Source organism: Protopterus annectens, chromosome 1.part2 (genome assembly GCF_019279795.1).
Source record: "Protopterus annectens isolate FY-2018-M chromosome 1.part2, PAN1.0, whole genome shotgun sequence".
Classification (NCBI taxonomy): domain Eukaryota; kingdom Metazoa; phylum Chordata; order Ceratodontiformes; family Protopteridae; genus Protopterus; species Protopterus annectens.
In genome coordinates, this window is record NC_056727.1 from 969,185,195 (window position 1) to 969,199,726 (window position 14,532).

The window sequence follows — 14,532 nt, forward strand, 5'->3', positions numbered from 1 at the left end:
CCCATATGTTATGACTGCAGATGCATACCTATCGGACATCTACATTTATGGTAGGTACAAAACTGTACTTTCTGGAACAAGCATCTACTACATGTCAAGCAGAGTATCACCCTTTCTACCTTCAAGGTAAATCTAGATATTTGGATGTACAGCCTCAAATTCTCCTTTGTTCTATCATCTTGTTTTGCCCTCCTTGAAGCTAGAGGGAACTTTTGAAATAGGCGTTTTATGGCTAGGCTTGTAATGGTCTTCAGACTGACTGCCTTGAACTTAACTATGAACCCATAATGTGTAGACCTTGATTTGTACTATCTTAAAAAAATAAATAAATAAGTAAATAAGCACATTACATACGTGCACACACACACACACACACACACACACACACACACACACACACACACACACACACAACTTGCATGACTGTAGGCAGTTTGGAGAATTATTGTTCATCATGACATGCCTTTTGGATATCGGAGAAGTATAGCTCATGTAGTGAAAAGTCACGTGGATAAATGGAGGATAGATACTCTGTAAAAAGAAAGCAGCCTAGCAAGAACCACACTGGAGAACTATATGCTAACTGATGTCACTGTACCGCCTGTGTCATAATCAGAGGTATCTCAGGGTCAGTATGCAGGCAATAAAGTAGTTGACATTAAAGGAAGTTGTTATGTTTCATTACTGCAAAGGGATCACATTCCAAAAAAATAATAGTTCTGTTCTTCAGGGTCTGTGTAAAGCTTTTACTATGAATGCTGATCATATTTTTGGAACTGTATCTTTACAGTGGTGACAATTTGTATAGGTAGACATTAGGCAAGTAGTAATGAAGACCATGTAGGAGGCTAGCCAAATAAGTCAATATACCTCACCCTTGGGTTTATATGCATCAGTTGTATTTGCCAGCTTTTCAAGGGGGGCTGTACAGACTATGGCATGGGTGAATTTATGACGATCCATCTAGTCATAAAGATTTAATAATAAAAATGTAAGCACTTTAACATATAAAGATACTTAATCAGACCTGATGAACCACCTTTGAGCATGAAAGCACTTGCGTTTTCATTATTAAAACCTTTACTTCAATTTTGGTTCACATGGTCATCAAGACTGACCTTTAAACTGACTGAAGTACTACTTTGACATGTAAAGGAATCTTATTGCAAACACAGAGAATATGTTGTGTCTGGAACCTGCCCCACCAATGACACTTATTTGCTGATGGAGAGTCAGGAAGTGGGAAAATGTTAAAAATGTTTGAATCTTCGTGCAAATTTTACACCTATGGATTTTCCTGTCTTTCAAAAGAAATATATTAGGAGCAAAAGGACAAAATCTGAAAATATGAGGTAGATGTCTTTAGCAAAGATAATAACTGTATTTATTTACATTTTGCTTATCAGTTAAGTCCTACTAGGCCAGTGTCCTCCTTTCAAAGAAGATCTAAGATTGTATTCAAACTGACTGGGGGACATTTAGCCAGGGTAAAAGAAAACATCCCGTGCTCTTTTTTTTTTTTGATGAGTGTCGTGATCTTTTACATCCACGTGAACTACCACCAACTCAAGGAGTTGAGACCTCTGTTCAGATCTCATCTGAAGGACAGCACACCTGAGAGCACAGCATCCCCTTATGCTACTCTGCAGTGTCAGTACTGGAAAAATTAATGCAAGTATCTAGTGTGAGAATAGAACGCATGGCCTTCTAACCTTCTACCACCAAAGGCAAGTGTGCTACCTGTAGTCACTGACACTCTAAAGGTATAAGAAATATAGGATAGTTGTTGATTAAAAAACATCTACGAGAGATGCTCTGATGAAAAACATAAGTAGATTTCAAGTGTACATGGGATTGACAAGGCAGTTTTGTAATTTCAGTGGAGAAAAAAGAAGAGCTGTTATTAAGAGTTAGAGAGAAATAAACAAGTTGAACTGCAGTTTTGGGCAAGATGGGATAAAAATGAGGTCATGAAACACTAAGAAGGATAGAGCAGAGTTGGGTTGATTGCAGGATTAACTGGTTTGATGAGGTGCAGAAGTTGATGAGGAGGTGAGGATGAGGTTGCAGGATGGTGGGCTGAGTGGAATAGATAATTGGAAGAAGTTAAGAAGGCCTGAAACTTGTCTGTATGTGTGCTGTCAGAGACTGGAAGTATACAGTGATTTGAGATGTGTGAACCTTCAGACAGACCTATGAAACAGGCATGATAGGGATGGTGTGTGTGTGTGTGTGTGTGTGTGTGTGTGTGTGTGTGTGTGTGTGTGTGTCTGTGTCTGTGTGCGTGTGTGTGAGAGAGAGAGAGAGACAGAGGAGGAGGTGAGGGTTGTACAGAGCAATCTTGAGAAATAGGTGGTTTGAGTAGTGCATTTGCTTTACTCTGTAACTGCAGCTAAGAAGATATATCCAGGAGGATGATTATTATTTTAAACAATGGGTGGTATCTAGACATTATTTTTTACTGTTCCTGTTTTATTTATATAAAGTTGTACGCACTTCAAGGAATTTGGGAATGCCAGCTTTAGTACTTTATGTGAATTGCAGTTGTTTTTCACTAACGTACTTCTGTTGTATGCTTAGTTAGTTTTCTCTTAACTGTAACATGTTGTATTATTGTCTGACGTGTAGCCTGTGCCCTTTTCTGATGTAATGTAAGTAGCTTGTTGCAATATAATAGTCTGTCATGGCCTTGTTGTTCTGTAGAATCTATGCACTTTTATAAGTGCAGTTTGTGTTAATGTTTCACTTTACTTGATGTGAAATCTTTGTGAGTTTCTTACTTAGAGATTGCTTATCAGTAGGCATTAGTAAATAAGTACATTTTCAAAGCTTTTTGATAAGAGCTTTGCTGTATTTACATTCTGTCCTTTGATGGCACCATTAGTTTCCTTTCTAGCAACCTATTCCACTTAGGATGCCCTCCTCTGTCTCATAAGCCAGGGCTTTCTCAGAAGATAACTTGCCATTGTCAGTTACTAGTGTAAGTAAGTGCAGAGGTAGATTTATGTCCTTTTTGTGAAAAATAGTTAACAGTAAATTGTTTTCTTAATCATATTTCAGTGGAAACATTTTAATGATGGCATGATGACTCTGTTTCTTATTCTCTTCAGAATGGCAATTATTTATCTGTATCAATTTTGTGAAAACCATAATTATGTTAATGAATTTAATGCACTAACTTATTTTGTTATTGCTAGGCTACATTACCAGAAGATGCCACAAGACCTTGATGTAGTCGTGGATTACTTCAAATTAGTGGACCATGTATATAAACTCTGGCAGACCAGTTTGGAATCCGAGAACAAAGAGGCATCAGAAAGTAAACTCCAAGAACACAGGCTCTCATTCTCAAACCTCTCCATTACCGATGATCATTGTGCCATTGCTGGTTGTCCATACTATTGTTCCAAGTACACTAAACCATTTTGTCATGAGTGCCATCAGAAAATTCGTCAAAAGAACAAATCTTCCCAGACCACTCCATCAGTGCAAGGCTCCACTCAAAATAGAAGAGAGCAGCAGTCAGAAAGAATGACATATTATGGCATGGATAGTCCAACAGAAGTCATCCTGCCTGCTTGTCCTGCCTCTGCACCTCCCACTGCATCTAGCCTTTCCTTCTTTAGTGAAACCAGTGCTTTAAAGTGCAAGACACCACAGTGTCCATTCACTGGGATTGCAAATAAGAATGGGCTGTGTCTAAATTGTTTTATCAAGACACATCAGCAGGGAGAAGTCCCATTGGAGGGCATCTCAGAATTAGAGGTGGAGATACAACAAAGTAGATCACTGGAGGAAACTATGGACCTTCTTGAAGGTAGATGCATCGCTTGCAAGCAAGAGAAGAGAACTTTCAATGGTTTGTGTTTTGATTGCTTGAAAAAACTACAGGCAACATCTAACAAGAGTGAATACTCAGGAAGAAAAGTAACAGACTTATCAAAGTCTAGCGTTGAGCATAGGGTCATTGAAGATGACCTGGAACCTGTCTCCTGTTCAGAAATAGAGGCAGATAAGTGCAGAAATCCTGGCTGTAACTATTATGGAACCAGTGAACATGCAGGTTACTGCACAGTCTGCTACATAGCTCAAAAAGGTGAGTTTAGTTCATTTTCTGCAATACCAACATAAACTCTTTATGGCTGACAAAACAGAGCCATGGGGACCTTTTTATAAGATAATGTACCCTTTGTCTGATTTTCACATATTTGCCCAAAATTTCTGTTGTGTCGCTCATTATTCACCAGCTGTCATTGTTCATGCTGGAAGTATGGCAAGCATCCTTTCATTGTCAAGTTGGTAGTCCTTTTGGTAGGAAGCCAACATTAGAAAAGGAGTATATACAATAGAAATTCACAGTAGGATATATACTGAGCTACACTTTCACAGCATTCCTCATTTCAGAATGTAAACTGAACCAGGGCCATTAAACACACAACTCACTTCAGTTCATAGTCAGTTTGTATCAGTTTTGCAAATAAATATAACATGATTCTGACAGAGTACACCAAGCAGTTGTAATTTCTAAGGAAAATCAAGTTTCAGAAACAAATCCCAAAACTTATCACACCCGTCCTGACCCACGGCAAGTATGAAAAACTGTGAGATTTGGCTATCAGATATTATTAGCAGGTTTTTTTTACTTGTTTAGGAGTACACCAAACTGACAGACTAGTTTCATATTTTGCTCAGAACTCATAGGTAGCAGAAGGGAAGTTTGTTCTTTAATTTTCTTATGCATCTTTAAAGCACCTAAAATTCAGAATCATTCTGTATAGTATGGCATGTACACAAATATCTACTTCTCTAATGGGGGAATATCTTTGCAGCCATTTAACAGTTGGCATTCATCCATCCACAACCCCCTTTTCCCATTTTTTGTACATGGCATTGGGGTGTCACTTCAGTAGTGACAATCATCTAGAGCCAAGGTTTACACCGTTGGGTGGTTAACCCTGCCATGGTAATAGCTAGTATCTCCTGTCTTTATTTTTGTCTGTACTATCTTGCTATGAAACTTGTACATTTTCTGAATATTTATTCTAAAACACTATTGATATGAGGGTAAAACAGTTGGCAGAGTGGTTAGTAGTGGTACTTAGCTCTCCAGTTTGTTTTTTGCACATAGAGTCTGCATGTCCTCTCCGTTTGCTTCTGTTTTTTTGGTGGTTGATTTGGTTTCTTTTGCATCACAAAAGCATGGTGTAACTGTTTGCAATTCCCCAAATAGCCAATAGATATTGTGTGTTTGTGTGTGTGTGTGTGTGTGTGTGTGTGTGTGTGTGTGTGTGTGTGTGTGTGTGTGTGTGTTGCAATAGCTTTTGCCCTTCTACTGGGTAGCTGTGGTTTCCCCATGATCCTGAACTGTGTAAAATAGGTATTGGAGAATGAATGATGCCACCAAATGCTGTATATTTCATATATGCGGCTGAGTTTCTATTATGTTTCTTTTTTCAATTTTTCATATACCTATAGGGGAGTAACTGTGTAAAATAGGTATTAGAGAATGAATGATGCCACCGAATGCTGTATATTTCATATAAGAGGCTGAGGTTCTATTATGTTTCTTTTTTCAATTTTTCATATACCTATAGGGGAGTTAGATTCTAGAACTGCACTCTGAGTTCTGTTTATTTTAAATCTCGTGCCTTCCCAGCACTTCTTCACACTAAACGCAGTGTAGTCAGTGAATATTGTGGATGTGTCACTACTCAGCAGCCAACGTCCTCTGTGTTTTCAGAGTAACTGCTGTTAGATTCAGGGTTTCTAGCTGTATACCAAACTCAAAATCTGAGCATCTCCAATGGAGCTGATCAGACTGAGATGTACTCTCCTTCTCTTCACCCTTAATAAATGTACCTGTCAACAAAAAGGTGCAACAGGCAAGGAGATACAGATGCTTCTCAAAAAGAGCAATTCTGGAAGTCTCGCAAAACTAGCAGGGACCAGGATGTCATATGAAAGCTCTCAGATGAATAAAATGATGCTGACATTATGTGTGTAACTTGAGTTGTTGCTGAAATATTGTAATTTGTTTACAAAATACTACAAATGTAATAGTTACTGTGTTTACTGTGACTAATACAATTTGTTTTAAGACATAGAACCAAAAGAATAGTACCAAATAAAATAAATATAGTTTGCATTGAAGAGTTTGCTAGTTATATTTCTTTCATATCCCCTATGGTTCCAGAGATATGAACATTTGTTTGAAATGTAAGGACATAATTTGATTCTGTCAAAAGGCTTAGGCTCCACCCATTGAAAGTTACAGTGCAAACTTTCCTGCGCTCCATTGGAGAGAATGAGTTAAGAGGACCTCCCAGCACCCTTGTGGCAGAAGTGTGTAGCTTAGGTTCCATCTGAGTTGGGGATTGCTGGAGAAGGGCTCAGTTTGGGGCTTTCCCATTGGTAGTTTGTCTTAAAACTGTTGAATTTAGCCTGTATTTAAGCCTCACATTTTCATGTAGCTGTGCATCGCATAACAGGGGTTATCACTGCCCTGTATAGGCGCAAATGCCTGGAAACTTAAATTTTCCTTAGACGTCTGTCACTAGAACCCTCCCAAGTCCCCTGCTGTCTGCAGGCAACTCAACTGCACACTGAGCAGCAGCACCACAGCTCTTCACCCTAAACCATCAACAGAGTAAGCCCCTCTGTTATTCCTACATTATAAACTGATCTAATGTACCCCCTCCCCAACAGTACTACAGTATAAACCTGCAATTATGGATGGTCGTTTTCCCACCATTTCTCTGGTCAGCCTGATTGACTTGGGCATCCTGAGGCAATGTAGTAATTGCCTCATGTATACTGACAACCACTTAGCCCTGAAACAAACAAATACCATATGCGAGAGTTGTAATTGTGCTATCAGTTTGGAAACAGTCTCTCATGTAACAAAAAACAAGACATCAAACAGGTTGCCATCTCATGTACTTCACCTATCACACAAGCTCAGGGCACAACACATAAAACCAGATACATGGAGGTACTCACTAGAAGCCTACCGAAAATCAGAGACCTCCCAAGTGCAAATTATCTGCACAAACTTGACAACATGTATAGAAGCCACTGTACATAACAACACACAACAGTGTCTCACCAAATAAGACCCTAAGGCAAAACACCTCAAAACCTAATGTCTTGGTCATAAGAGACTCCATAGTAAGACACACAGATGTCACCTCACCAGGCTGGACAAGGAGAATGTCACAGTCAGTTGCCTGTCAAGTGCCAGGATCTGTCAGATCACACATGCACTCAGGTCACTCAACAAGTACCATTATGACTCTGTCATAGTCCATGTTGGGGTGAATGACTTGAGACATATCTTCCTGGACTATATGAAGAGAGACATGACTGAACTCTCAGATTATGTATCCCAGGCAGGAATGATCCTAGCGCTAAGAAGCATTCTACCTTCACCCAGGATGATGCCACAATATAAACAGAAAATTATTGACTTCAACAATTGACTTAGCTTCTGGTGTCTTTCCAGGGGGATCCAGTATTTGTCAGCCTGAGAAAACATGGTCAATAGGCCACACTGCTTTGCCAAAGATGGTCTGCACCTGTCTCCACTAGGCTTTCTGATACTGGCTAAGGTGCTTGCCTGCCCCATAGTGCCATTTTTAGGCAATGTCAAAACGACAACATGTCTGACATAGCAAACTCCACTCAAGACAAACTCAAGGTTCTTCTGCTTACTGCTAGGAGTCTGAACATGAAACTGCACTCCCTGGAAGCACTCCTCACCTTGGAAGATACTGATGTCTGTGTAGTCACTGAAACATGGTTCAAGGCTGCAACAAGCACCCTAGCTATGTACGGCTACAATGCCGTCCACACATTCAGACCTCAGAGTGAGCATGAAAGAACCAAAGGTGGAGTTGTATCTATCTTCACTAAAGCCAAGCACTTTGGTCAAACAGTATGACTTTCTAGAACTACTCCATGCCCAGTTAACTATAGACAAAACACCCTAAAACATCATTGCTAGCTATAGGTTCCCCTCCTTGAACCAGGAAAAGCACAATGCCTACCTGGACTTACTGGAGTCACTCTTCATACATCCCAACACCTTAGTCATAGAGATTTCAATTATCCCTCCATTGACTGGGTAACATACACAGGTCTATATTAGATAAACAAACGCTTAAAAGTTCGAATCACTAAAGACCGAACTTTAGTGTTCAAACTTTTAAATGTTCAAATATCTAAAAAAAAGAATATTTAAAAAAAAAAGAAAAACTAAAGGGTGTAAACAGGGGGGCAAGCCACTCCTGCACCCCCACACCCCCCACTATTTAAATATACCAACTGCAAGATTGCACTTCAGTGTGCTACAGTGCGGAAACGGAAAATTTCCCATTTCCTACACTGTAGCGTGATCTTAGAGTTGGTATATTTAAGTAGCGGGGGGTGTGGAGGGTGCAGGGGGCCTTGCCCCCCCTTCTTACACCCTTTAGTTTTTCTTGTTTTTATTTATTTTTTTTTTAATTTTTAAGTATATTTGAACATTTGAAAGTTCGATCACTAAAGTTCGATCTTTAGTGATTCGAACTTTTAAGTGTTCAAATATCTAATGTAGACCCCATACACAAGCTCAAACATGCTCGCCCGAAGGTTCCTGGACTTTGTCAATGCAAATGCTCTGGAACAGATAGTCTGCACCCCCACAAGGGGCTCTGATGTCCTTGACATAGTACTCAACAGCATGGGTGGACACTGCATTGCCCCCTGTGTGATGCCCTCCCTGCTAAGGTCAGACCATAAATCAGTCTCATTCGAAGTAACTGTTGGACTCCACACCCCCAAGGGGCAAAAAAGCTAAGGAAATTCTCCAAAGCAAACGACAGCCTACTAAGAGATGGTATAAAAAGTTTTATATCCCCTACAATCACAGGCAATAATGACTCCTATGCAGAGATGTACACAAATTCCCTCTATAATCATCTTAGCAACTGTATAGGTTCAGCTGTACCTGACTGGATTAAAACTAGGCCCTCCCAAAAAAACAATCCACCTTGGTGGCTTGTTGGACATCTAGTATAAACAGATTGTATAACAGAAGGAAAAAACTGATGTCCAAGACCATGAGGCAACTGTCTCTGCAGATTAAGAATTCCCTCGACAGATTGAACAATTGAGCAAACAAATCAGAAATCTTGTAAAGTCCTCTAAAGCTAGTTTTGAAGCTAAAATAGCATCCCTAGCCAAGGGCAATCGTAAGTTATTCTTTAACTATGTCCAGAATGTAAAAGGGAGTGCCCAGCTATGTGCTGAATTGGTAGTAGATGGTGTGATGGCCTCTTTTTACCCTGAGCCAGTAATCAAGAAGCTTTAGTCCTCACCACTGACACCACTGAGAGACGATCACTAAAAACAGGAATGAATTTACACAGTATTTTTAGATGCAGTTTTCGACATCAAGCTTGGTTTCCCCCAGGAGCACACAGGAAACACACTCCAGACCTGAAACAGGATTCTGTCTCTCCAGATCCCGAACAAGACTCAGTTTGGAGCACTGTGTCCCAGTTCCAAGTAACTGACACACCCACATCTGGGTATTTGATTTTCACACACACACACCCACACACACACACACACACACACACACACACACTCCTGGGAATGGCAGGTACAGATTTACTAGCTGTACCCCTTCTGCCCAGACTGTAAGGTAACTATGCTGCCACCAGTCAACCACTCTCAGGCTCTTACAAGGGTATCCAATTATACTGGGTAAAATGGATATGGTAGAGTGTAACCAAAGCAGCAAGGCTTTTCGGAGTGGACACAGCTTCACTAAAATAAGCACAAGTACTCCCAAGATGTTAAAAGTATTTTGTACCCCTGGCGACCTGACATCGTGGAGGAGGGGACAGTGGCCAACGCAGGACCCGGGACTTTGTTGATCGGGCCGATTGTGGGCAATCTGCCAGCAGATTGCTGAAGTGTAGTGACTGCATCAGTGAATATACTCGAACATCTACATTTATGGTAAGTGTACACAACTGTACTTTTTCTGCCTTACCCTTTGGACTATCCACCGCACCAGGAGTATTCACAAAGTGTCTAGCAGTAATTATAGCTCATTGCAGGCTAAAGGGTATCCACATTTTTCCATATTTAGATTTGTTTGTCTTTGCAGAGTCTTTTTCAATGTGTCAGGAGTCTCAGTCTTGGGTAAAAGATCTCATACATGACCTGGGATTTCAAGAGAACATTCAAAAGTCTTTCTTGATTCCCTTATATAGGATTGTGTTCCAGGGATGTAAAATAGACACCTCGGTTCCAAGAGCTTTTCTTTCAGAGGAAAAATAGATCTTTATTTAGATCTGTTTTTAAGGTTCTCCATTCAGACTTTGGTCACTCTGAAGGAATACCTCAGGACTTTAGGTTTCATGACATCTATGATTTCTTTGATACCCTGGCAAGACTCCATATGAGGAAGATATAGTGGTATCTGAAGTCATTTTGGCCCCAGTATCAACATCCTTTATCTTTTCAAATGTCAGTGCTGGGGTCTGTCAGAAGAAAAGTCTTTTGATGGAGACAACATATATCCTTAAATGCAGGTTTCTCCTTCTCCATCCATGCTCCAAAGTAGTTAGTCACCACGGACCGTTCATACTTGGCTTGAGGAGCAGTTTCAGGAGGGATTAAAGTGCAGGGGCTGTGGGACACCAAGGAGCAGATACAAACACATAAATATCATAGGATCATAGGAAGTTGCTAGGATATTGGCCCTGTGGCTCTTATAAGCCTAGCCAAGAGTTTAGCCCATGTTGAGACAAGTCAGCACCCAAAAGCCCCTGTCCAGCAGGAACACAGGTGGAATCCCAGGGGTGTATTTTCTGTTTCCCATCCAGTTATTATGGTTGTACTTAAAAAGGGATTATGAGGTACTCTGCTTGACACGGAGAGGGAGTCTATTCCACAGATGGGGGAGTCTCTGGAACATAAATCTGTCCCGCCAACAAGTCCTATTGATGTCACAGACCAGGTTGATGTCGCGAGTGAGTTACTCAAGTGGAGCTTGACTTGCGGATATGCAGCAGTCCCATTAAGGCAGGGTCTGAGATTGCTTTGTATGCCAGAGGTCACCTCTGAGGAGTCTGTATGAAACTGAGTAGAGGGACAGGGATTTTAGCCTGTCTGTGTAGGGTAGATGTTTGTGGCCCTTGATTCTCCTGATGAGGAACCTCTGTGGTCTCTCCAGCTGCTGCATGTGCTTTGTGAGGTACATGCCGAAGGGGGCACTGTACTCAATAATTGGCCTTATAAGGGAAGAATACAGGGATGTTATAACCTCCTTGTCCCTGGATGAGATACCCTTACTTATGAGGTGGGCCATATAGAAAGCTTTCCATACAGCAGAAGCAACATGATGGCCAAAAGTCAGGTTGCTGTCAACCTGGGTGCCCAAATCCCCCACAAGTGATTGCATGCTTAGGACATTATCAATGTGATAATATGTGGGAACGTCACTCTCCCCAAAGGGGATGATGCCTTTTTTGGCATTTAGCTTGAGGGCATGTTTCTGGCACCAGTCATTTGTTTGGGGTCCAGGGAACTAAATCAGGGGTCCAGGTAAGTAAGTAGTGTGGGAAGAAATAGCCAGGGAATTGTTATGGCTAGGCTTGTATAGGCCCTAGGGCCGATAGCCTACTACCAACCTATGAACCTAAAAGACCAGCTACAATGAAAGGTATAAAAATATTTAATAATAAATAGTAAAATAGAAAACAACAGAGAATACTAAATATCTAAGTACAGTATACACCAGAGTTTCAGTTACGGGAAATAAAAGTAACACAGTTGGACAGATTCAAATGGGTGCAGAAAAAAACACTACTTAATTAATCTCTCTATATTTCTTGACTGTCTAAAGAATAACTGTTCCCGAGCTAACTTAATTAATACAGCAAGGCAAAATTAGATGCTTACTTCCACAAGGCAAGGTGATGAGCTTCAAATTCCAACTGAACTGAACTCAACTAACTGAACAACTATGATAACAGATTTTTATATCAGGTTCCAAAGAAATCAGAAAAAGCTGCTGTGTGAGTTCCATCCTCTCAGTGCTGGTTATAGAATGACATCGCATTTTCTCATATAATTGTGGTACAATACACACATAGAGCTTTCCTAAGATATGTTGCAGTATCTGAAAGCTATAGAGCAATTTCAAAAAGTTCTACTCTTCCCTTCCAGAATTCTTTGTTTAAACGTAAACATTTAATCAGTTATAACAACATTGTTGACACATATTTAACATAAGCATCTGTACAAGTCAGTGTGACAGTCAAATGCCACAAAACCATTCGCAAAACTCTAGCCACCTATGCTGGCACATGCCACACACATACTGACTCACTCTCCATGGCACAGACAACACCCCACATCATCACAGATGGTACCACTAACACTATACCAGAGGAAATTGCCAACCTGCTAGCTGACAGATTTGGCACAGACTTCACCCCCCCTAACCCCACCAGCCATACCCCAAAGCATACCTGATACCAGTTCTTTACCTAGTATCTCTAGAGATCGAGTCATATCTGCACTCTCCAAGGCCAAAATACAGTCTCAATGGGACCAGATAACATCCCAGGTTGCTTGCTAAACAATTAAAAACAGGACCTAGCTGACCCACTTGCCAGTCTCTTTAACCATAGCCTGAGAACTGGCTTTGAACCAGCAGAATGAAGAACAGCAACAGTAATCCTCTTTCATAAATGGGGCCATCAACCAACCCTGGAAACTATAGACCCTTAAGTCTAACCAGCCTCATCTGCAAGGCTGTATAGAAAGGATCATCATGGACCTTATCAACAAGGACATAGGTGACCTTCAGACTCTAGACCCAACTCAATTTGGCTTTATTAAGAGTAGATTGTACTTATTGAACCTGGTAGACTTCTTCAAGAAAGTCATTAAAGCCTTGGATGAAGGTAAGACATTGCATACTGCCTATCTGGACCTAGCCAAAGCCTCTGACACAATCTTCCACTCGTGTATCATTGAAAAACTGTCCCAGCTAAATGTTGACCCTTACATCACTGCATGGGTAGCTAATTGGCTCATCAACAGAACACATGCTGTCAAAGTTGGTGACTTCACATCTAAAAGTAGACCCGTCACCAGTGAGATACCGCAAGGATCTGTACAGGGCCCTTTATTATTTGGAATCTATTTTTCGGAAGTCCAGGCTAAAGTAGCAGGCCTCTGGCTTACCAAGTTAATTTATAATTGTAAACTAGATGCAATCACTGAGTCCACCAGTGATGTTAACATATTACAGGAGGGTAACACAAACAAATGACTGGTGCCAAATTCATAATCTAAACCTAAACACAAAAAAGTGCACTATTATCCAATTTGACAATGCAAAATTCCCCACTAATTACAATATTGACAGCACCCTTCTAAGTTCAGACCCAGTGGTGTGAGATTGGGAACACAGGTCGACAGCGATCTGAACTTTGACCACCAGGTTTCCATGGTGGTAAGGAAGGCCTTCTACATTGCGCATCTCATAAGTAAAAGCATCGCATTCAAGTCTAAGGATGTTATAATCTCACTTAACTCAAGCCTAATCAGACCATTAATAGAGTACAATGCTCCTTTTTGCATGTATTTCACCAGACGCCTGCAGCAACTGGAGAGACCAGAGAGGTTTCTCACTAAGAAGATACAGGGCCTCCAAACCATGACCTACGCAGATAGAATGAAAGCCCTGTCACTGTACTCTGTATCGTATAAGCTACTGAGAGGCAAATTGTGTCTGGCCTACAGGGCAGTCTTTGACTCCGACCTGATGGAAATGCTGCACATTCGCAACTCAAATGGTACTAGAGTCACTCGGTCTACGTATCTCAACCTTGCCAGGGGCATTAACAGAACATGCTGCAGAGACAGGTATGCCTCCCAGAGATCGCTGCTGCCGTGGAATAAACTTCCAATTCATGTGAAGCAGAGCTCTTCAATGACCCTGTTCAAGCGCAACCTGGACACCCATGACCTTCATGGACAGGGGTAGTTGGTGCTGATTTGTAAAGTACGTCCATTTAACCAAGGACAATTAGAACAACCCGGGATTAACATGTCTAGGCTTATTAAGGCTCTAGGGCCGCTATCCTAGTAACCTCCTATGAACCTACAAATATACTAAATTACATGGGAAATAAATAATGAGGGGTTTAAAATGTAAGGTGAAAAAAAAATAAAAGGAGTAGTTATTACAGTATTTAAACTACTGAAAAATAGCTGAGATGCATGTTGACAGTAGGAAAAGAGGGGGCAATGTGAGAAAGGTAAGAAAAGAGAAAAAAGCAGGAAAAGATAAGTTGAAGTATTGAGAAGGGCAAAAGGGAGAAAAATATAGGTTAGAGACAGTGACTAATTTAGGTGAGAGGAGAAGGAGAATAGAGGATGGTAGAGTACATAAGGGTGTCTTGTGAAAAAAGTAGAAAGGTAAAAAGACTAGAGTGGAATGAAGAAATGGAAATTTGAATTCAC

At 40.7% G+C, this 14,532-nt stretch overlaps 1 protein-coding gene across 1 annotated transcript in view; it reads left to right on the top strand.

Moving 5' to 3' along the window:
* LOC122792200 (tumor necrosis factor alpha-induced protein 3-like) overlaps positions 1 to 14,532 on the top strand; it is an 887,411-nt gene that overhangs the window by 809,851 nt on the left and 63,028 nt on the right. The window contains exon 7 of the mRNA XM_044059930.1: positions 3,198 to 4,096. Coding sequence (XP_043915865.1) covers positions 3,198 to 4,096 — 899 coding nt within the window. The remainder of the gene's footprint in view (positions 1 to 3,197; positions 4,097 to 14,532) is intronic.